We start from the raw sequence: 22,367 nt of genomic DNA on the forward strand, positions 1-22,367 counted from the left end.
AAACATGTGTGAACCTAGAGCTTCTGTACCCAGAGATTAAATTAAGCCATGTCAGGTGAGAGTTATCTACCTACAAGCTTTCTGCCTTCACTTGAGTGGAGTCAACACTGCTCTACCATTGCTACTCCACAGAGTGATTTTGGTCTATCTTCTGTTTAGAACTTTGTTTACCCTTAAGATAAATGTTCTTACACCCCTCACCGACTGTGGAAAAATCTCACTAACAGTCTCGAGGCATATTCACTGCTCCACACCAAAAAGTAGACAGCAAGATGACACAGGTTTGTGATAATCGTAGAAATGTATATTTCATCCTTCAAACTTCCTATCTCTCCTATTCCCCTATCTCCTGGTAATTCTCCCTCATTTGAATATGCTATCTTCACAATCACTGCCCCCTATGGCATACAAATCACCTCTCTCTATCGGCAACATTGTGCCGGTACATCAATTCTTCGACCATCTCCCCCAACTGATTGCCTCTCTCCCTTCTGATCACCATCTCATTGTCATTGGGGACTTCAACCTCCCCCCTCTCTCTCTGCTGCTCTATCTACTGACTTCAACTCTCTTCTACTTAACCACCCACTCGCTTCTGTCCACTCTCTGTCCAACCATTCCAATTGAAACTCCCCTCACCTCCTATTCTCATCTCAACTCTCCACCTCTTATATCTCCACTGAGCCTTCTCCCTCTGATTACTCTATCATCTTTGCCTCATTGTGTCCCATGGCTTTTGTCCGATCACCCGCCGCATCTGCTGTCCCCCTGGGCTTGCCTTTGGGCTCCACGTGGCCTGTTGTCTCATAGGTCTAAGAGTTATTGTATGGGCTGGTGATCCCTCTCCATCTAGTGGTCTCTCCCGGGCACTTACCTGTTGCCTTTGCGACTGGCTCTCTGGCACTTACCTGTTGCCTTTGCAATTGGCTCCCTAGTACTTCCCCTCTCTGTGGAACCTCTAGCACTTACTCTTTTTCCCTGTCCCTTCTCTCTCTCTGCACTTGCACAATCTAAATGTTCACAAGGCCTAGTAGGACCGGTGTTGCATTGTATTTTGCTCATCATTGTTATCACATTCCATTGTCTTGATGTTCCTTTGTTACCTTCCCTTTGTCCTGTGGGCACTTTGAAACACAGATGTATAAGTGCACACTCTCTCAATATACTACAGCTATTAGTAAGCACAAGTTTTCCTCCTCTTCTACACCCCCTAACTATCTCTCTGACCTACACCAATCTCTCTCCTCCTACACTGAACTCACCTTTGCATCCACTGAAGAAGCCTTGAATAAATGTAACGCTGCTTTTTATGTTCCCTTTGCCTCTCACTACCCTCTTACTACAGTCACTCCTAAATCCTCCCCTTCACAGACTTCGAGTATACCTCTCATGCTCAGTCTGAAAACAACGGTGCAGAAAAAGCTTCACTCTCGGCAAAGGGCAAGACACGCCTCTGATTTCCAACTCTATCTCACTCTTCTTCACAACTATTCCTCGACTCGAGTCTGCCAAATGTGACTTCTATCTTTCTCTCCTTTTGTCTCAATCCTCCCACCCTAGGCGCTCCAAACATCTCTCAACTCAATTCTCTCATCTCCTAAACACACCTCCATCTCCTCCAGTCTTCCTGCAAATTACCTTGTTCTCTACTCTGCTCCTAGCATTTCTACCATTCACAATAACCTAGCTAATTGCCTTCTATTCCCCACTCCACCTCACTTTTTTCCACCACTCCCACCCTTCTTCCCTATTACTATGTGTTCCTTTGCCCCCACCAACCCTGATGAGATTATTGCCGTACTCAAGGCTAATGTTTCCTATGCCCCCACTGACCTACTCACCCCCTTACTGTTGCAGTTCCCCCAATGGCCTGCCCTCGGTCCACTTCTCTTCACTCTCTGTACTTCAGCTCTTGGCATCCTGATCTTCTCTTATGGCTTCTACTATTAACTCTTCACTGATGGCACTCTCCTTTCAATCCTTATCTGATGAGCTATTGTCAAATATGTCAAACTGTCTCTCCTCCATCAAATATTGGATGGTGTCTCACTCGTTCATGCTCAACTCCACTAAGATTGAAGTTCTCTACTTCCCAGCCAAACAGGTCAACTTTTCCTCTGCTCCTCTTCTCTCCTGACACCTTCCTTACTCTGCTGCCACTCATAACCTTGGTGTCATCTTAAACCCATCACACAACTTCTCACTCTTCATCTCCAAATCTGCCACTGCAGCCAGACTCATGCTCCTCAATATCAGTAAAATCTGTCATCTTCTTCCATTGAATACTGCTAAAAAGCTAACCGCGCCCTTAGTCCTTTCTAGATCTGACTAATGTGCCTGTCTTCTGTATGGCCTTCCCAACCATGCTTTTTCATCTCTGGACAAAGTCCTCACCTTAGGGGTCGGTACACTTTTCAACCTTTCTTGCTTTACCTCTACCTCCACTGCCCGTCGCCAGATTGGCTGGCTATCTATGAAACAAAGGGCTTAATATCATTATCTTCAAAACTATGAATGGACTCGCCCCACCCTGCCTATCTGCTCATCCCATCCCCTACTCTCCTCCTCTATCATTAAGATCATCCTCAGCTCACCTCCTTGCCACCACTCGTGCCCCCTGTACTCCCTCTTGTTTCCACTCTCTTTCTCCTCGCTCCCCTGTTCCTGAATGCTCTTCCTCTCCGTCTCCAGACTACTCCAAATATAATACGTTAAATCCAACCTCAAAGCTCTCCTTCTTTTTGAAGAACCTCTTTCCAAGCACTCTATGCTACTGCATTGCCCTGTTTTCCTCTCTCCTTACCCTTCACGGACAACCTTACATTACTTTTCTGTCACCCGGGCATGCCTAATTCAGCACTTCATTCATCATCCAGCTCCTATGTCATTCTGTCCTGTCCCCGTCCCTGGTTTATGTTTCCACCTTCCCCTGCAACATCTGGTCTTCAAATCACAATCTCTCACCCATTGTAAAGGACCCATGTCATCTGCTCTGTTATTAATGGAACATTCTGTAAGCAGTTTTGTGCCAAAAATGCCTTGCTTTCTCTGTGATTTTTATAAATAAATAAATAAATAAATAAATAAACAAACAGTAAAACAAGAAATGGAAGGTAGCCAGCAGGGGAGCCAACATCCTAAATGACCACCTAATAAAAAGCTATTAAGCTTTCTTTGGCAATCACATGTGGGCCCCAGGGCGTGGTGGGCCCAATTCGATTGAAACGAGTGAAATGCCCTATTGGGGCCCTGAGGTCTGGCATTGGTGCTTAGGTCCAAGGTTATTTTTTGTCCAAGGTCCAAGGTTATTTTTTGTCCAAGTGGGAGAACTAAGAATCACTTTGATGTTTTAATATTTGGTTTTTCTCGCACTTCATTTCATCAGATGCTACAGGGAAGGTGTCAGTCATGCAGCGCAGAAGGATACCATCGCTGCGGGGTGTCCCTTCCAAACCCTTGCAAAGGGGGCCTCCTCCCTTAGCCATGAAAATACTTATTTCAAGAAGCTTCCCTCAACACAAGGTTCAGGATTTGAACATTTTGGAACAACGAGAATTGAGAAGGGTGTTGGTTCCAGGGAAGCAAAGTGTGCCTGGAGGGAAAGGAGTATCAGGTGGTCCTCTGTGCCAAAGGCAGCCGAGAGCTGTTAGAGGACTAGTAGGCATGCGTCCCCTGTGTCAGTGATCTACAGAGCATCGTCTACCACTTGCATAGTTGGTCAATTTCGGCACGTAGTTGGGTTGCAACTACTTTCTCAAAAAGCCTCCCGATGAACGGTAGGATTGAGATTGACCTGTAGCTGGCTATGTCATCGATAGAGGGGTTTTTGAGAAGCAGTCATATCAGGCCTGCATTCAATGTTTCTAGGAATTCACCTTCTTTGAGGGAGGCGTTCACAATACTGATGGGTGCGTTGCGCTCATGGAGATGTGTTATTTAACGAGGGAGGCCAAATGAATGAATATCATCCCTGTGCGCAGTAGGTTTAACAAAGTGAGTTTGTCTTATAGATCGTTAGGAAAGAGGAGGGTGAAGTTAGTCGAGGAGGGCAGTGCCAGGAGATGGATTGCATCCATCCATCTGATTTTGAGGCATTGCACCTAGAGACCTCTGATCTTATCCATTTTGTTAATGAAGAAGTTATTGATTCTGTTGCATTTCTCGTGTGAAGCCAGCGCCTTCGAGACTGGTGTGGGCTTAGTGCAGTGCTTAACTACTTTGAGTAGGGCTATGCTTCTGTTAGAGGCTGCCTCGGTGGTGGAAGAGTAGTAAGCTTAATTGGCCTCAGCGAGCAAATCTCTGGTGGAATCGAAAGAATTTGAGGGATGAGAGATCCTTGCGCCAACACTTTTCAAGGAACCTGATTGAGCTTTTGTTGGTGGCAAACTCATGAACATCATTACTGCAGCAATACATTAGGAAAAGAAGCCTTCAACATGTTTCAATCAATCAAAGCCTGTGCCAAGCCTCTTAGTGAACCTGCTATACCGCCACCCAAAGGCAAGTGCAACTCCATCAAGGAGTTCTTCATTGCCAAAGTATAGAAGATCATGTGAAACAGCAATAGCTCCAACCACATCACAGGGAACCCCCTTCCCACCACGGGACACCACTATATGGAATAGGTTCCGGGTCATGACCCAGTAAGGGCTGACCATCGTACAATGCAGGTGTCAACCACCCCCTATGGAGAAAGCATTGTCAACATTTCCATCATAAGATACATCACAGGGGAAGCACTCACAGCAATCCTCCAAACCATCAAGATCTCCCACACTCAAAGCATCTTTCCCGCAGTAAGGATGGTCCAGCACCACCCTCTATGGAAAAAGCCAAATCTGGACCCAAATAACTATCTTCCCATCAAACGGAAGAAAACCATCCCTCTTCAACAACATGAAAAGTTCATCCAGCACAATTCCTAAGGGGATGAGTCTAGCTTTTGACCAAGAGGCATTTCAAGAACACCACCAGCTAGGTCATCAAGGATACCTCCTCATCATAGAGAAGGTAGACCCCTGCCGACTGGTCCTGCTCAACCTCTCACTACATTTGACACTGCCAATCATAAGGATCTCATCAACATCCTTTCCACTTGCATACAACTTGGTTCTGCTTGGGTTCAACACCTACGTCATAAACAAACACAAACTCATGCTCATGGGCACCAATAGATCTCAAGGTTGCCTTCTAGGACGTGGAGGTCCACAAAGTTTATTCTTTCCCCTGTCGTATTAAACCGCAACATTGATCCATTGGGTCAACTCCTCAACCACCTCAACACAAAGATCCACCACTGTGTCCACTACATGGATGATACACAACTCTACCTAAAGGGCAACAGTGTCAATAACATCCAGGCTTGGATGTTGAGAGTCTACCTTTAACTAACCCATATTAAGACAGCATTCTTCCACCATGGTAGTTCCACCAAGCGCACTCCAGACCAAAAAAGACTGACAAAACGAAACATTTCAGATTTCCAACCCGAATCACCCCCTGCAGAAAGTCTTTCTGATTCCCCTTCAATGTCCCCAGGGCTCATTTCCTGTAAGAAAATACTAGTTCTCCAGTACCAGCTTTTACTCCTTTGCAAAATATTGCCCTTCATGCACGTCCCAGACTTCAGAACTGATGTCCCAGCTCCGGTTCTCTCCCACCAAGATGGCAGCAAGGCCCTTCTCACAGGTCTCTCAGTCCCACCCTGCCTCCTCTGCAAAACTGCCGTCCAACCAATCCCAAACCTGAAGAAGCCCTGCCATATCACCTCCCTCCCACCACCCTGAGGGAATCATATTGGGTCCATGACCACATCATCTGTAAGTCAGCCGGCATCGCTGCCAAGGCATGATGGGCAATGCAGTGTCCTGCCCGGTGGAAAAAAGTAAAATCTCTGTCTGTCAACATAAGGGTCGAAGCCACCACACCACAAGGCTGGAAACCAACAAATGCAAAATGGAGACCGCTAGAAAACAGGCCTTCTGCTGCTGTATACCGGGACCCCTGAATAACGTGACTAAGTTCACCTGCCTCATGTACTTCAGAAACCAATGGAAGACTCTGTGCTTAAAAGAAGACCTCAGTGAGCCCTGATTACTGAGCCGTAGCTCCCTTTCCCTTAGCCTAGCACCGATCGCTCTGCTTCCTCTTGCATCACCAACTATGGAGTCAGTAGAGGAGGCAGCTTTTGGTGCGGGTTGGGGCAGAGGGGGCAATAGGGTGCCAGCGGCAGGCTTGGGGGTGCACTGGGCCCCAGAAGGGTACCAGGGGGGGGCGGCCACTCTCCTCCCCCGCCACTCTCCTGGCTCTGCCACTGCATGGTGCACCCCCACCCACATAGAGTGCTCTCTTTCTTGCCGGCTCCTCCATTTTCTTTGCTCCAACGTTGAATGCATTTTTGACTCACGCCTCTCGAGACTCCAGTGGAAATGTTTCATCACGTGATTGCTTTCAACCACTACCGTCTCTATTCCGCTCATTCTTTTCTGTCCATGTATAGGGCTCCAGATAAGAATTTGAGGTAACAGTATTTTTCTACCTATTCAGGGAAGTTGAATTAAAGCATCATTTATGGAGTGAAGATCTAGATATGATTCCAGACTGGTGTATTTTTAGGCAAAGAAAATATTTAGTAATAAGAAGAAATATGAAGATTTTGTTTTATCATGTAGGCCGTCTTCAGTCCAGGCAACACTGCAGCACGGGTCTTTTGTGGAAGGGGCTGAGAATGCCGATGGCCTGAGTATTTCAGGTATTCCGGTAGCATGAAGGCTCAGGAGCATGCATACTCGGAACTCCCTGATTTTCATTGTTGAGGGTGTTGGCCTAATTTCAGGGAGTAAAATAGTTAGAAGGCGGCTTCTCTGGAACCCTGCCCGTGTCTTTTTGGATTGCTGTTTTTCCTGTTTGGCATTTTGGGTCTTATCCCGCTGGATCATGTTCCCCGGGATTTCTCGGATGCGTCTTGTGGGTAATATGCTTGTAGTGTTCATTCACTTGGAGTTCTGGTTGGACTGGTTCACCTTGACCCTGCTTGCGGCTTTCAGGGAATCCGAGGCCCTTCTTGTCTGCTAAGAGTGGGTGGATCTCATAGACTTGATCTACGCGGGCTTGATTTGAGCCACTTCCCTGTTACCCTCTGGGTCTCTGCTCTTGCAGATGGCATAGAGGGCATAAACTCGGGCTCCAAGAAGGATTGTACGGTTTAGCCTTTGGCTTCTAAGAAATGACAAATATTAGTAGTCCTGCGGCTTTACTGCCCTGAACAGGATAAAGGCAACTTGCGCCAGTGAGGGGCCTGTGTTTGGGACCTATTTGGGTAAGATTAATCCACGTTAAATAGTACTTTTTGACACTGGCAGAGAGGCTGCGTACCTATGGTGTTAGTTAGTATTAGTGTGACCAACAAGTTGAGCAGGTTATCAGCAGAGAGCGCAGAAGAAATCCCTGGAAGGAGCAAAATTAGAAATAAGGGGGACTAAAGAGGGGCTGTTTAAAGAGGCATGCGCCATCTGTGGCTCAGCAGCCCCCCGTTTCCTCTTGATAGTCTTCGGTTGTCATACCAGATGCCCTCATCATGGCCCCCCAAGTATGCTCCATGTGCATGACATGCCGCCAGCTAGATAGGTGCAGATGCTGCACCCAATATGCCCACCTCGCTGTTCCTGTGGCTTCCAAAGAGATTCTGAAGTTGCCCCCGAGCATGGTAGCCCAGGGGCTATGCCCCCACCTGCCCTGGCTGCGGCCACACAAGTGCAGTGTAGCACAGGAAGAGGAAACACTGATGGCAGCTAGTACCACCCCCGCTGCTCGGGAACCCAGGAGGGAGGGGTGATCTCGCACCTGAATTCAGCATTGAGCCGCAGGTTTAAGTCATTCATGGTTGCCAATAATGTTTAAAGATTGTCTGTTTATCTGCAATATTTTTTAAAAGTGGATGTTTCATATCAGAAATGTCCCTTGTCACCAGATGACAATATTTTACTGAATACTTTTTAAAATTGTTATTATTATTATTATTATTATTATTATTATTATTATTATTATTGTTGTTATTATTATTAGGGTGTTTATTGAGCGTGGACCTATCTTCGAGAAGCAACGTATTGCTTTACAATCATAGAGGGAAGAACCACATGATGATGGGAGCAGAGAAACAAGGGAGTGGGGGGTTAACAGGGGAGGGAGAAGGTGGGCAATTTGGATGCAAGGAACCCGGGGAAGAAGCAGTGGGGATCAGATCACTCTGTCTCAGGTAGGGTGCCGAGTGGAGCGTGTGTGTGGACCTAGGTGTTAAGGAGGAGCCATCCGTTGAAGAGGAGGGTCTTGAGCTCCTTCCTGAATTGTAGAAGTGAGGGGGTGAGTCTGAAGTTGACAGCGAGGAGGTTCCAGAGTCTTGGGGCGTGGACAGAGAAGGCCTGTCTTTTGGTTCTTCCCTTCCTGCACCGGCGGAGCTCAAGTCTCCACGTGTTCTTCTGGTGGATCGCAGGCCTTTGGAGATACTCAGTTTTTTAGCGTAGTAGCTTGAGGACATCTGGGCGAAAGCCTTGTAGATGATGCAGCAGGATTTGAAGATGATACGGGTTTGAAACAGGAGCCAGTGCGGTTCGATGTCTCCCTTGATATAATTAGTCAATGTATAATAATGACTGGGCTTTGATAGACTGTTAGCGAAAACGAATGTCTGGAAATATCTGTATTATGAGAATCGATACAGCAGCACATTCCCTCTCTTGAGAAAACCCTTTGAACACAATGCCTGTCATCACGATAGAAGTTCAAAAAGCAATACAGTTTTGGTGCATTTTCATTCTCTTATTTTATTTTCGAAGCCTATGGAAACTTTTTAAAATAAAGTTAAAGAAATCAATTCTCCTCATAATCATTAAATAAAAACAGAACCAAATACCCGAAGCACAGGTAACTAAAAATCAAACACACTAAGGAGAAGAATGCAGTTAGTGACTGTACGAAAAGTAATTCATAAATAAAAAATAAGTTCCGGGACACGCTTAAATAAATATGCCTTTGTCCTTTTTCTGTAATAAATGGTAATTTTGGTGCTCGAGAGAGCGCCAGCTGCCTAACAGACTTCGATTTAATCTGATAATGTGATACACAGCAGAAACATGCAGACATTGGTTTTTAGGAATTTGGAATTGTCTTTAAAGTCAATACCAATGAGTTGACACAGTTGTTTGTTTTTTTTGGTTTGAGATTGAAATAAGTGCCCTTAAAAATGTTCCAAGTGTAGTGAAGGGCAGAACGTGCTTTCACTCCTTGAATTTCTCAGAGCTAAGAACACTCTCAAGGCCGAGCTTGTAAGCCTAATTGACAGTACACCACTGAGGTGATGATGGATTGATAAGCTAATTGGTGGGAAGCAATGGTTAAGGCAAGCTCACCAGCACTTGGATGGCCAGCCTTTATGCTGCTAGATGTAGATGGAAAAGTACTGACAGAGGTTAGAGTGCCAAACAATCGTAGGGAACTGCATATTTAGGGGTCCTATAGTTATGTAAACCAATGGGATGTTGTGTATTTAGTGACGTTCATAGTGGTCATTTTTAGGGGAGGGCTTAGTTGCCCCACCTGATGTTGAATAACCAATCACATATTGACACTTTTCTACACTAGTATGGATTGTATACTTATATGTTCACTCAGAGCCAATCACCCATACTCATAGGTTTTTGTAGTTTGCCACATAGGATGATGTTAGTAAAACACAGGTTAACGTCATTGATGACGAGTTTTGTGTATGAGATCGCAGTTTTTTCTTAAATGCATTGAGTAAGAGAATCGAGCGAATTCGTTGATGTTCGTTATTCTCCCTGTTTTAGATAATTGAAATTAAAACAGTCTTCCTTTTGCCAACTACCTGAGGCGTTTTGATTATTGATGTCTGAATGTCCATCTCCAGGGTAATTGATACTCATTTTAAAGGGCTGGGTTATCCAGTTCACAAAGGAGGACTGAACCCCGTATTTGCATAATGTTTGTGTTTTTACTTTAAGATATGCCCATGAGCCTCAGAAACACATTGAACAATAATGTAGTGCCTGCAGGTTTGACGAGATAACCTAATTTTACGAGTCCTAAAAAAAAGTGGGGGATTCTGATGGACACCTTGGGAAATGACTTCAAAGGAAGGGAATATATTCTTAAGTGAAATATGCAACTTTCATTAAACTTGTCTTTCACAACTGAACAAAGTACAGAGGTAAAATACGCATCTGCTAAGAGAACAGAAGTTCCTATTTCATTGCTAGCTAAGTATAAAGGGCGCACACCATATACATATAAGAATCAATAACAAAACACGCCCTGCATAGCAGGATGGCAATATGAGACATTTTGCTGCACCATGGTAAGCGAGGCCTGTGCTCTTGCTGCTACGCGTCTCGCCGCCGCAGGACCTGCGTTCGACTCCTGGCCGTGGCACTGTCCATTTAAAGTTGATACAGCAAAATGTTATTGGTTTTTTTAAGATTTCTTAAACACACAGAGGGGCTCGGCATCCGCCCTCTCAAAAAAGTGTCCAGACGCTGCCACCCCTCGCCTCCCCTCCCCCGTGCTACTTCGACTTTCGCCCTGAAAAGGACTTGTTCTTTTAAAAAAATTAGAGCTAAGGATGTGCAAACAAAGAAAAGGTGCCATCAGAGTGTTGTGTAACCACTGGGGTTCCGGTGGAAGACCCCAATCCTCTCATTCTCTCTCCCTCCCTCGAATCTTCACTATGATCCTCTCTGCCCTCCCCCTTACCCTCCCTCATACCCCTTCTGTTTCCCTCCTCCTTCCCTTCTTCACCCTTTCCACTTCCCTCACAGATTAATTGCTCTACTTACTGTTTTGTTGGTTTGATTCATGATTGTAAATTGCTTCTACTGTTATAATGTTCTATGTATTCTGTTATAATGTAAAGCGGTTTAGATTAAAGCGCTATATAAACACAATAAATACAAATACAATTACAATCTTGCAAATGCCCCTGACTGTCATCAGGTACACAGAACGCAATCAGCCCTGAATTCTTTAAAGCAGCAGCAAGTGCGACGCGGCGCCTCTGCGTCACCTTTCGTTATTCTTATTAAACATGTCCTGTTTCTCCTGTGTCTTTCTACTCATCTCTTTCATTGTTGGTGTTGCAATGCATGATGATGGTACTGGGGTGAAGTCAAACCTGATGATTCCTGGGCACATAGCAGGCTTTCCTGCCAGCACTGTACAGACCGGGGAAGGCCTAGCCCGGATTACAGCGAGGAAAGCCTGCAACCAAGATGTGTTGCCCGAGAAAGCAGGTAGTCACCGAGAGACACGCGACTCCACTTTAAAGTTGGGAGCCTTCCCGCAGCGCCTTAAGAGAATTCAATTTCACTTGGTTGACTGGGCCGCAGCGGCAGCACAGTGGGTGCAAGCGTTTATGTCCCATCTAGACGGTCCCAAGTTCAAATCACAGTTGGGACTTTTTAAGTGCGTTATTTTTAACTTAGCTCTTTAAATTATTCATATTGTATTTGCACCAGAATGCACTTCCAAATGAAATATGCTCCTGGAATTACTAGCCAATATAGTTATCGCTCAAAATATGTATTGGAGAAGAATCACTCAGTAATTGGGTTGCTATTTTAATTAGGCACCCTTTCTGGAGGTGTTAGAGAAGACACACCCAGTAGACTAAAGGGTTGCTGTTAATAATGAGGAGTCCTTACTGGTGATGGTGGAGAAGACGCACCCAGTAGACTAAAGGGTTCCTGTTGTTAATGAGGAGTCCTTACTGATGATGGTGGCAAAGACACACCCAGTAGACTAAAGGCTTGCTGTTAATAGTGAGGAGTCCTTATTGGTGATGGTGAAGACGCACCCAGTAGACTAAAGGGTTGTTGTTAATAATAAGGAGCCCTTACTGGTGATGGTGGAGAAGACGCACCCAGTAGACTAAAGGGTTGCTGTTATTAATGAGGAGCCCTTACTGGTGATGGTGGAGAAGACACACCCAGTAGACCAAAGGGTTGCTGTTAATAATGAGGAGTCCTTACTGGTGATGGTGGAGAAGACGCACCAAGTAGACTAAAGGGTTTCTGTTATTAATGAGGAGTCCTTACTGGTGATAGTGGAGAAGACGCACCCAGTAGACTAAAGGGTTGCTGTTAATAATGAGGAGTCCTTACTGGTGATGGTGGAGAAGACGCACCCAGTAGGCTAAAGGGTTCCTGTTGTTAATGAGGAGTCCTTACTGATGATGGTGGCAAAGACACACCCAGTAGACTAAAGGCTTGCTGTTAATAGTGAGGAGTCCTTATTGGTGATGGTGAAGACGCACCCAGTAGACTAAAGGGTTGTTGTTAATAATAAGGAGCCCTTACTGGTGATGGTGGAGAAGACGCACCCAGTAGACTAAAGGGTTGCTGTTATTAATGAGGAGCCCTTACTGGTGATGGTGGAGAAGACACACCCAGTAGACTAAAGGGTTGCTGTTGTTAATGTGGAGTCCTTACTGGTGATGGTGGAGAAGACGCACCCAGTAGACTAAAGGGTTGCTGTTATTAATGAGGAGTCCTTACTGGTGAAGTTGAAGAAGACTCACTCAGTCGGAAATTGGGTTGCTATTGGTGTTATCAATAAAACATTCTCCCTGGTGATGTCGGAGCAGACTAACTCAGTAGGGTATTGTGTGGCTTCTATTAATGAGGCAATCTTACTGGTGATGTTGGAGAAGACTCAACCAGTAGACTAAAGGATGGCAGTTATTAATGAGGAGTCCTTACTGGTGATGGTGGAGAAGACACACCCAGTAGACTAAAGGGTTGCTGTTAATAATGAGGAGTCCTTACTGGTGATAGTGGAGAAGACACACTCAGGAGACAAAAGGGTTGCTGTTATTAATGAGGAGTCCTTACTGGTGATGGTGGAGAAGACACACCCAGTAGACTAAAGGGTTGCTGTTATAAATGAGAAGTCTTTACTGGTGAAGTTGAAGAAGACTCACCCAGTAGGGTATTGGGTTGCTATTGGTGTTATCAACAAAGCATTCTCCCTGGTGATGTTGGAGCAGACTAACTAAGTAGGGTATTGGGTTGAGTCTATTAATGAAGTGTCTTACCAGAGATCTTGGATAGCCACTCTCACTGGGTGCTGTTGCTGTTATTAACAAGGCGGCCTTGGTGATTTTGGTGAAGACTTAGTAGAGTAATGGGTTGATTCTGTTAATGAGGTGCCCTTACTGGTGATGTTGGAGAGGACTCACGCAGTAGGGTATTGGGCTGCTGTTGTTCATGAGACGTCCTTACTGGTGATGTTGGAGAAGTCTCACTCTGTAGGGTGAGGGTGTTGCATTCCTGTTGTTAATGAGGTGCCCTTACTGGTGATGTTGGAGAGGACTCACGCAGTAGGGTATTGGGCTGCTGTTGTTCATGAGACGTCCTTACTGGGGATTTTATATTATGCAATTGTGGTAAGTCTCTCTTTTCCTCTCTTTGGCTATAAAGTCGGGACACAGGATGCCATACATTAGAATACATTCCTATGTTGGTGAATGTGGGCTCGAGGCCTGTGGTGGTATTTGTGGTAGATGTTTCTCTTAATCTGACACGCACTTTGGATATCTTTCTATCCGGAAGAGTCATTTTATTTTTCTACAGGATTTCAATAGGGAAAACATTCTTCCTCATAGGGCATGCATTCACAGCACTCAGCAATTCCTCAATGGAAACTCAGTCTCATTTGTGTATGGCAATGCATCGACAGATTAGGAACGGTAAATTGACCCAAGAAAGCTGTCCTTCTAGCATCAGGATCGCAAACTGCGGTCCACTGTCCATGCCAGACAACCAGAGACATTCCCACAGCCCAAGTTCGAGTGGTTTATGGTAACAGACCGCTTTAACATCTTTCCTGGGGCAGTACCTCAATTCTTTTATTGTCTTGCAAAGCATAAATGTTCATGTGGCATTGCTTGGAGTGTTCTAGTCGAAAATCTTTGGGTAATGTCAGTTTGCTACTTTTTCCCCTGCGGAACTACTTTGCGCTTTACCGCCTACTTTTATCTGAGAGTGTGTTCTAGGCGCTCACACAGCTGCACCGGAACACCATGTTCCAAGACCTGCACTGCTGGAGGCTGTTTCTTCTCTGGCATCCGTTGCCCCGCCCACCCCACCCACATCGGGTTCTACGGCGACACCAGCTCGGTCATCCTATAGGGAGAGGCAGGCTTTGAGCCCCATGTTAATGACGGGTGAGGTGGGCAGCACAGTACCCCATTTCAAAAGAAGGAATGGGTGGTAGATTGTTGGCAAAACGAGTTTCTAGTTGAAAATCCAATATACCTGCTCTTTAGCACCCAATGAAACCCTGGAGGATGTTATGGCAGATTTAGATTAGCGAATAGCTTCATTTTTTGTGAATTCATTCGTTTTTGTGACAAAAGGGTGACTGTTTATTAAGAATCAATTAGTTAACTAACTGCTTATTGATTGGCCCTGGCAAAGAATCCACTCTCTTTCTAAAAAAGGCAGTGGATTCTTTTTGGAAGTCACTGTTAAAAAATAAATCAATTTACCTACGAAGTGAATTTTGGTCCAAAACCTTTTCAATTCTCTTTTGTGTGGAGTCATTTTGCTGATCCCTAATCCCCAATCTTTGACCGCTGACAGATCTGTGTTGGTGCTGTGCTCCAGTCTAAAGGCATTCTTTCAACGCCTTTAGCCTCTTTTTGGTGCTCACCTAGTGACATCCCAGCAAGTCTCTCAAGAGTATTGATAGTACATTCATAGAACATTTGACCATACCACCCCCCTATGTAAAGAAGAGCGTTCTTGGGGGAACTGGGAGTCGTTTCCCTGCCCCATTCTATATTTGAGTCTGCTTCTTCCAGCATGGCGACTTTGTTAAGTGGACAACACAAAGTGATGGTTAGAACCATGAAAAGGTTTGCATCAATCATAACCACTGTGAATTCCTCTGGGCAATGTTCATAATGCTGTAAATAGGGTATCTTTCTCCTACAGAGAAAAGGTGCGTCAAGGAAGAGGCAGTGCACAGTTGGTTTACACTATAAGGCTGTAGAATTAACGGTGCATTTCACGGCTTCCATACAAGACCACACTGACTGGAGTAACACAGGCAGTGCTTCTGTCCCACACACAGGATGGAGACAGGCCAGGAAACAGTAGTGTAAGCTCCCTCACAAACCACAACGGTGGAACACAGGTAACACAGGCAGCAGTGATGCATCTTTCTCTCACACACACACACACACACACACACACACACACACACACACACACACACGCACGCACGCACGCACGCACACACACACACGCAGTAGTAATGCATGGCACACACACACACATGCAGTGGTGATGCATACCACACACACAGACACGCATGTAGTAGAGCTGCATGACACACACACACACACGCTTGCAGCAGTGAAGCATCTCTCTCTCACACACGCACGCACGCACACAAACGCAGTAGTAATGCATGGCTCACACACCTGCAGTGGTGATGCATACCACACACACAGACACGCATGCAGTAGAGATGCATGACACACACACACATGCTTGCAGCAGTGAAGCATCTCTCTCTCTCTCACACACGCACGCACACAAACGCAGTAGTAATGCATGGCTCACACACCTGCAGTGGTGATGCATACCACACACACAGACACGCATGCAGTAGTGATGCATGACACACACACATGCATACAGCAGTGATGCATCTCTCACTCACACACATGCACACACGCACACACACACATGCAGTAGTGATACATACCATACACACAAACACACATGCATGCGGTAGAGATGCATGACACGCACACACATGCATGCAGTAATGATGCGTCTCTCTCTCTCTCACACACACACACGCACCCACACATGCAGTAGTGATGCATGCCGCACATACACGCATGCAGTAGCGATACATACCACACACAAAAGGTACAGATCGATTTCCAAGCTGCTTGCTGATCAGGTATACCATGTGAAGCAGGAGCTTATGATACCTCTCATCCTTTCACCCCGCCTCACCCCAACACCCCTGAAACCCACCCAATCTCTCCACACCCATTCCCTCCACATACTATGTTAATCACAGGCACATAGAAGTGGCAGCACGTAATTCTCACCCGCACAACTATTTGCAGCACACAGGCAGTGACAGTTAAGTGTTCCTTCCCACACAGCACCGTCAGCAGCAGTGTATCATGCCTACGCTCTAAGAGTGAGTGAGACACAGGCAACAGCAGGCACGCATCCCCACTGCCCTTATGCGTGGTCTAGCACTTTGTAGAATGTCACCTCGCACTTACTGTAACTAACGCCCAGATGCCCGAGGGGTTTCTGCGCTGCTCTGAATAAATAAATAACCTCCGTAGAAGGGAGCACCTCTTGTTCTCTGCTTGCTCTTTATGTCCAGACAGTCCTGGTATCCCCCCCTCAGAAATGAGGGCACATCTGGACTATGAAGCAGTCTGCCCTCCGGGTCTACTGCACTGACATGTCTCACTCCGGAAGTCTGTGAAGGGGCCGCTTCCCTGCTTCCTCTCCATGAAGATGGCTACCAACGACGCAGCTTCACTCCATGGCCAGTGTGGGGGCATCCCTTTACCCACAGGCCATCCACCCCCTCTCTGAGTGTAAATCCCGAAGCCCCCCATTGTCCCCCCCCCACTCTGGGCAAGCCTGCCGAGAGGAAGCACGCATCACCTCTGCCCCTCCCCATCCCGCTGTACTCACGGCTTCATGTTGAAGAAGTCCTTAATGCCCTCCGGGGTCACGGGGCTTTTGCTCTTGTTTTTGTCAGCCAGGAACTTTTCCCGGGTCCAAGTCAGGTGGACCTTTTCGGGCGCAGCGTCCACATCGTCGGTGGGAGACAGGGAGCTACCTGAGAAAGTAGTTGCATTTTTATTGTGTATTAACTGCACCTGAAGGGCGGAGAGGAAGAAGCAAGAAAAAAGGAAAGAGTGTGTAAGGCAGAGAAAAAAACAGAGGGCAGAGAGAAAAGAGCACAACGGACGTTATGTGAGAGCAGGAGGAAGTGAAAGACCGAGAGAAGCGGTGGAGGGGGAGGAGAAGGAGAGTGGAGAGGGGATAAAGGATGGAGATTGTGAGGGAAGGGTTGCGAAGAAGGAGGACATAGGAAAGGGAAAGGAGTGTGGACAGGGGATACAAGATGGGGATTGTGAGGGAAGGGTTGAGAAGAAGAAGGACATAGGAAGGGAAAGGAGAGTGGACAGGGGATAAAAGATGGAGATTGTGAGGGAAGGGTTGAGAAGAAGGAGGACATAGGAAGGGGAAAGGAGAGTGGACAGAGGATAAAAGATGGAGATTGTGAGGGGAGGGTTGAGAAGAAAGAGGACATAGGAAGGGGAAAGGAGAGAGGACATGGGATGAAAGATGGAGATTGTGGGGGAGGGCTGAGAAGAAGGAGGAAATGGGAAGGGGAAAGGAGAGTGACCATGGGATAATAGATGGAAATTGTCAGGGGAGGGTTGAGATGTATGGCGAAATAGGAAGGGGAATGGAGAGTTAAACAGGATACAGGGTTGAGATTATCTGAGTTGGGTAGAGAGGCAGGGGGATAGGAAGGGAAGGGAACATAGATATGAGGTTAAGTTTCATGCTTACGAGTGGTAAACAAAAGAAAGAGAGAGCAAAGGGGTGATAGGAAGTGGAACAGGTGAGGGAAAATGAGGAAAGGGAAGGTGGTGAGAATGAGAGGAGAATTAGGTAATACAAGACTAACAGTAAAGCAGGGTAAAGAAGGAATGATAGGGTGTGGAGGAAATGAGACGAAGAATGAAGAGTGTCTCAAGGGAACCAAGAAGAAGCGAAAATCAGGTGAAGATCAGGAGATGGAGATGAGGAGCACATGTCAGGAATGCAGAGTGTCAGAGGAGGAGTGAGAGTGAGGGAGATGCAACCAGGGGAAGGCCAGAAGTGGAAGACATGATAAGAGAAGAAGGATGGAAAGTATGGGAGGCAGGAAGCGAAAGAAGTATTGGAGAATGCAAAGCAGAGAGGAGCAAGCATAGCAAGCTATACTGTGATGGAGAGGGGTTAGGAGCGGGAGGAAGAGAGAGAGAAAAAGGGGACGATACAACATGGAAAAAGGACAGAAGAACTGAGACGAAAGAGTGAGCATGTGAGAGGAAGCAAGAGGAAGAAAGAAGGAGAAGACTGTAATGCAAACGAGATGAAGAATGGAGGCTGGAAGAGGGAGCGAGAAGAGGTGATCAGAAGAGAGAGGTTCAAGAGGTTGGAAGGGGAAAGGAGAATGAACATTAGATGACGGTTGGAGAGTGAGAGAGTGGACGAGAAGAAATGAAAATTAGGCAGAAACCACCCGACGCAGGAGAAATGTAGCCCAGGATGGACATTTTGGGGAGCAGGAAGAGAATGATAATGGCAGTCAAAAGTGGAAAGGAAGGCACCCCAAATGGGGAAGAAAGCCGAGATGGCCAGGGTGATCGTGTGGGAAAGAGACCGAGAAAGGGACCAGCAAGGGGGAGCGAAAGGTGGATCTAGAGAGAGGCGGGGAAGCAAGATAATAACAGAGAGGGGCAGGGCATGGCCAGTATTTAGAGATAGAAGAGGAGCGAGAATTATCGAGAGAACCGAACAAGAGGATTTGTAAAGGAGAAGAGAGAGGAGTCGGGAATGGGCCTAGCTAAGAAAGAGATGTGGACAACGGAGAGAGGGAAGAGGGGAGGGTATACAAAAAGAGAATATCGAGATCAGAGAAGTGCTGAAGATGTTGAGATGGAAGGGACGAGTGAGGGAGAGAGACTAGCGGGAGAGAACTGAGATAAGGGAGCGATAGAGACGAGATGAGAGGAAGAGGGAAGGAAGCAACATAGAGAGGCAATAAAGGAGTTCAGATGGCATGGAGAGAAGGGAGACGGCACACACGAGGAGGGAGAGCAGAAGGAGATTGAAGGGAAGGGAGACAGAGGGTATAGGCAGGCAGGTGAATGAGTGAGTGAGAGGTTGGCAGGGTACAGAGATGAACTGGCGTCCATCCAGCAGTAGGGAGAGAGGGAAGAGAGAGAACGCAGCGAGGAAGGAGGTGGCAGCAGAAACAAAGGACACCGGAGGGCAATGCAACCATGAGAGAGAGGCAAGGGGGAAATGGCACAGTCTGAGGCCAATAATGGGCAATGTATTGTGAAAGCAAGACAGAGCGTGAGTGGAGAACAAAGCAATAGATCACATCCAGAAAGAATATATGTGTGACAGAGGGCAATGTATGTAGTGAAATGAGTTGGGGGAGAAAAGAGTGATATATGAGAGGAGTGAGGAGGAAATACATGGAGGAGCATGTGAGGGTGGAGTGAAGGGCAGCGCATGGAAGAACGAGGGAGACACATTCTGTGCACTGTGTGGAAGGAAACGCAAGGTGGCAGAGTGGGGCAATGTGCTCAGGTAGTCAGGAGCAATGCACGGACGAGCATTTAAGAGGGAAGCGAGGAGCACTGTGTGAGGAACTTACACCAAGGAGCAATGCACGGATAAGCGTTTAAGAGGGGAGCGAGGAGCACTGTGTGGGGAACTTACACCAAGGAGCAATGCACGGATGAGCATTTGAGATGGGAGCGAGGAGCACTGTGTGAGGAACTTACACCACGGAGCAATGCACGGATAAGCGTTTAAGAGGGGAGCGAGGAGCACTGTGTGGGGAACTTGCACCAAGGAGCAATGCACGGACGAGCATTTAAGAGGTGAGCGAGGAGTACTGTGTGGGGAACGTACACCAAGGAGCAATGTACGGACGAGCATTTAAGAGGGGAGTGAGGAGTACTGCGTGAGGTACTTACACCAAGGAGCAATGCACGCAAGAACATGTACGTCGGGAGTGGAGAAAATCTGTGAGTGCATTGAGGAGCATTGTGTAAGGACAGTGGGAATTGATGCATGAGGCCAGTGAGGAGCAAGGCAAGAAGAACGACGAATGAGGGGAGCAAGCGGTGACATGAAAGAGGAGGCATAATGTGTGGATTCGGTAAGGAGTAAGGCATGCCTGGGAATCCACTGTGTGAAGCAGGGCAGCAACCCATCATTTGGCCTGTTTTTGTTTTGTTGTTTTGATTGCTTCATAATGATCACAACATGTTACACCCGGGGAGCAAGGTATGTGAGGGCGGGGGCAATGTGTGTGGTGAGGAATGGAGTGAAGAGCAATGCAGGGATGCTGAGAGAAGTGGCGTGAGGGGTAGGAGAGGAGTGGTGGATCTGAGAAGGACGAAGTGATGAGTAAAGGGCAATGGCAACGTCTGAAGAGATCGACGAGCTGCTAGCAGGCGGAGCGCCAAGAGGCCGCTATGTCCCCATCCCGCTCTAGGTACCTCTTCCTCTGGCTTCTCTTCACTGTCTCCGACCTGCTCTTCCGGAACGCTCAGGTGCAGCCTGGGATTGGTTGGGTTTTTACGTCGAATTGAGCCACGGGACTCGTCTGTAATGCTCTGAATCTGTAGATGAAAATGGAGATTCAGTGTGAGTTGTGTGCCCATAGGACACAAGTTCTGCCACTGCATATGGGCAGCAGCGCAGCGGAACACTGTACGGCCACTTTCTCCCACCTCACCGCCACTCACAGGCAGTCAGATTTCTATACGCCCCCACCCTTACTCTTGAGGGGGCTGGAGCCAAGGCTATAGGCCAAGGGTGTCCATGGAAGGGAACACCGTGGCGCCCGCACTGTCCCCTGGTGCCTTACCTCGCACTCCCGCTCATTCTTCGTCAGGTGCATCTGCTTGAGGATCTGGGACCTCTGCTCCATCACCAGTGTCTTCTCATAGGTATAGGCCGAGATATCACTCTCTTGCTGGGGGGGCGAGGAGACAAAGGGTTAATATTGTGACCAATGGGAGAAGGCCCATATGCACGCCCTGGAGAAGACATGAGCACATTAATATCATATCTGTCATGCAGATATGAGGGAGTCATGCACTAGGAGTACTGCTTACCGCAAATGAGCCACTATTTTCACTGTTATAAGTGTTTGATGCAAAGATATAGTCACCCCTGGGCCTGGGAGTTTACATTGGACCCAACATTACATTACTTGGGTCAATTTGCCTCCCCTTTCTTCATAATTTCCTTGCCAGGCCTGTTCCGAGAGTGTAGCTATGCAATCTCATGCTAGGGCCCATTCTGGGGTCTTCCCAACATTACAAAGAGGCAGTTGTCCTCCTTGTAGGGCCAAGCTGCTATTCTTCTGGACCCACTATATGGGTGGGGCTCTAGGTGGCTACTTGCCTTGCCAAAACCAGCTCTGTCCTCTCCCCACCCCCGGGTACTAGTTAGGGGTCGGGCGGAACATTGTACCCCTTCCAAATTAAAACTAAACAGCAAAGCACGGAGGAAACAGCCATCACGTGCCTGCTGGAGCAGACACCTACTTTCCTCATCTTGCTGCGAAGGCCCTGTGTAAAAGGGCCAGACCACATCTCTGCTTGGATGATGTGATGGGTGTGTATTCTTGGAAACCTTAGAATCTTGCATGAAAGATACGCAAAGCGCCAAATGCTCTACTTGTCTACAAATGCAGGTGTATGCATCATGATGCGGGCTAACTGCATTTGTGGTTTGTAAGTTTGAGACCAAGCAGAGAAGGCCCTATCGCAAGCCTGCTCCAAATCATCAACTCGCTCATGCTAGGAAATCCACCCATACTGTGCCACCAGCATTGTTCCACAGAACCCACATATAGTCTGCCACGAAACTGTGCCATAAAATCCACCCATAGCCGGACGCAGTATTGTACCATAGAATCCTCCCACAGTCTGGTACGGTTTTCTGCCTAAAATTCCACTAAAAAGCAACGAAAATTGTGTCACAAAATCCCCCCAGGGTCTGCCATGGAATCAAGTAAAAAAAATTAAAATCCATCCATAGTCTTCCACGGAAATGTGCCACAAAATCTACCAACAGACTGCCACTGAAGTATGCCACAAAATACTCAACAGTCTGCCACAAAATCGTGACTCAAAATGTAGCCATCGTCTGCTCAGAATCGTGCAAACAAAATTGACTTGATTCTGCCATAGAACTTTCTCACAAAATCTGCTCATGGCCTCATTACAAGTTTGGCGGTTCGTAAATCACGGTGCTGGTAGCAACGTACTGACACACTTTCTGTACCGCCAAACTGTACATTTGCCTGGCCTGCCGAGAGTTCAGGCCCCTACCAGCATGCTTTTCCCTGAAGCACCGGAACCGTTACTAACTAGATGTAATAAGGAGAACAAACGCCCGGCCCATCTTCCTCCCAGTTCTACCTAAGGAATAAGAAGCAATAAATAACTAAATCTGACCACCTTTCACTTGAGAAAAGAGAGCAGGAATCATTAG

General features: G+C 46.9%; 1 protein-coding gene across 3 annotated transcripts in view; it reads right to left on the bottom strand.

The window, feature by feature from the left end:
- Positions 1-22,367, bottom strand: part of SLC12A5 (solute carrier family 12 member 5) — a 1,549,598-nt gene that overhangs the window by 60,852 nt on the left and 1,466,379 nt on the right. For all 3 annotated transcript variants that reach the window (XM_069651368.1, XM_069651367.1, XM_069651369.1), the window contains exons 21-23: positions 20,731-20,838; positions 20,360-20,482; positions 16,752-16,939 (exon numbers count right to left, since the gene is read on the bottom strand). In XM_069651368.1, the coding sequence (XP_069507469.1) occupies positions 16,752-16,939; positions 20,360-20,482; positions 20,731-20,838 (419 nt within the window). The remainder of the gene's footprint in view (positions 1-16,751; positions 16,940-20,359; positions 20,483-20,730; positions 20,839-22,367) is intronic.

This window comes from Ambystoma mexicanum, chromosome 3p (assembly GCF_040938575.1).
Source record: "Ambystoma mexicanum isolate Mex_15411 chromosome 3p, UKY_AmexF1_1, whole genome shotgun sequence".
Taxonomy (NCBI): domain Eukaryota; kingdom Metazoa; phylum Chordata; class Amphibia; order Caudata; family Ambystomatidae; genus Ambystoma; species Ambystoma mexicanum.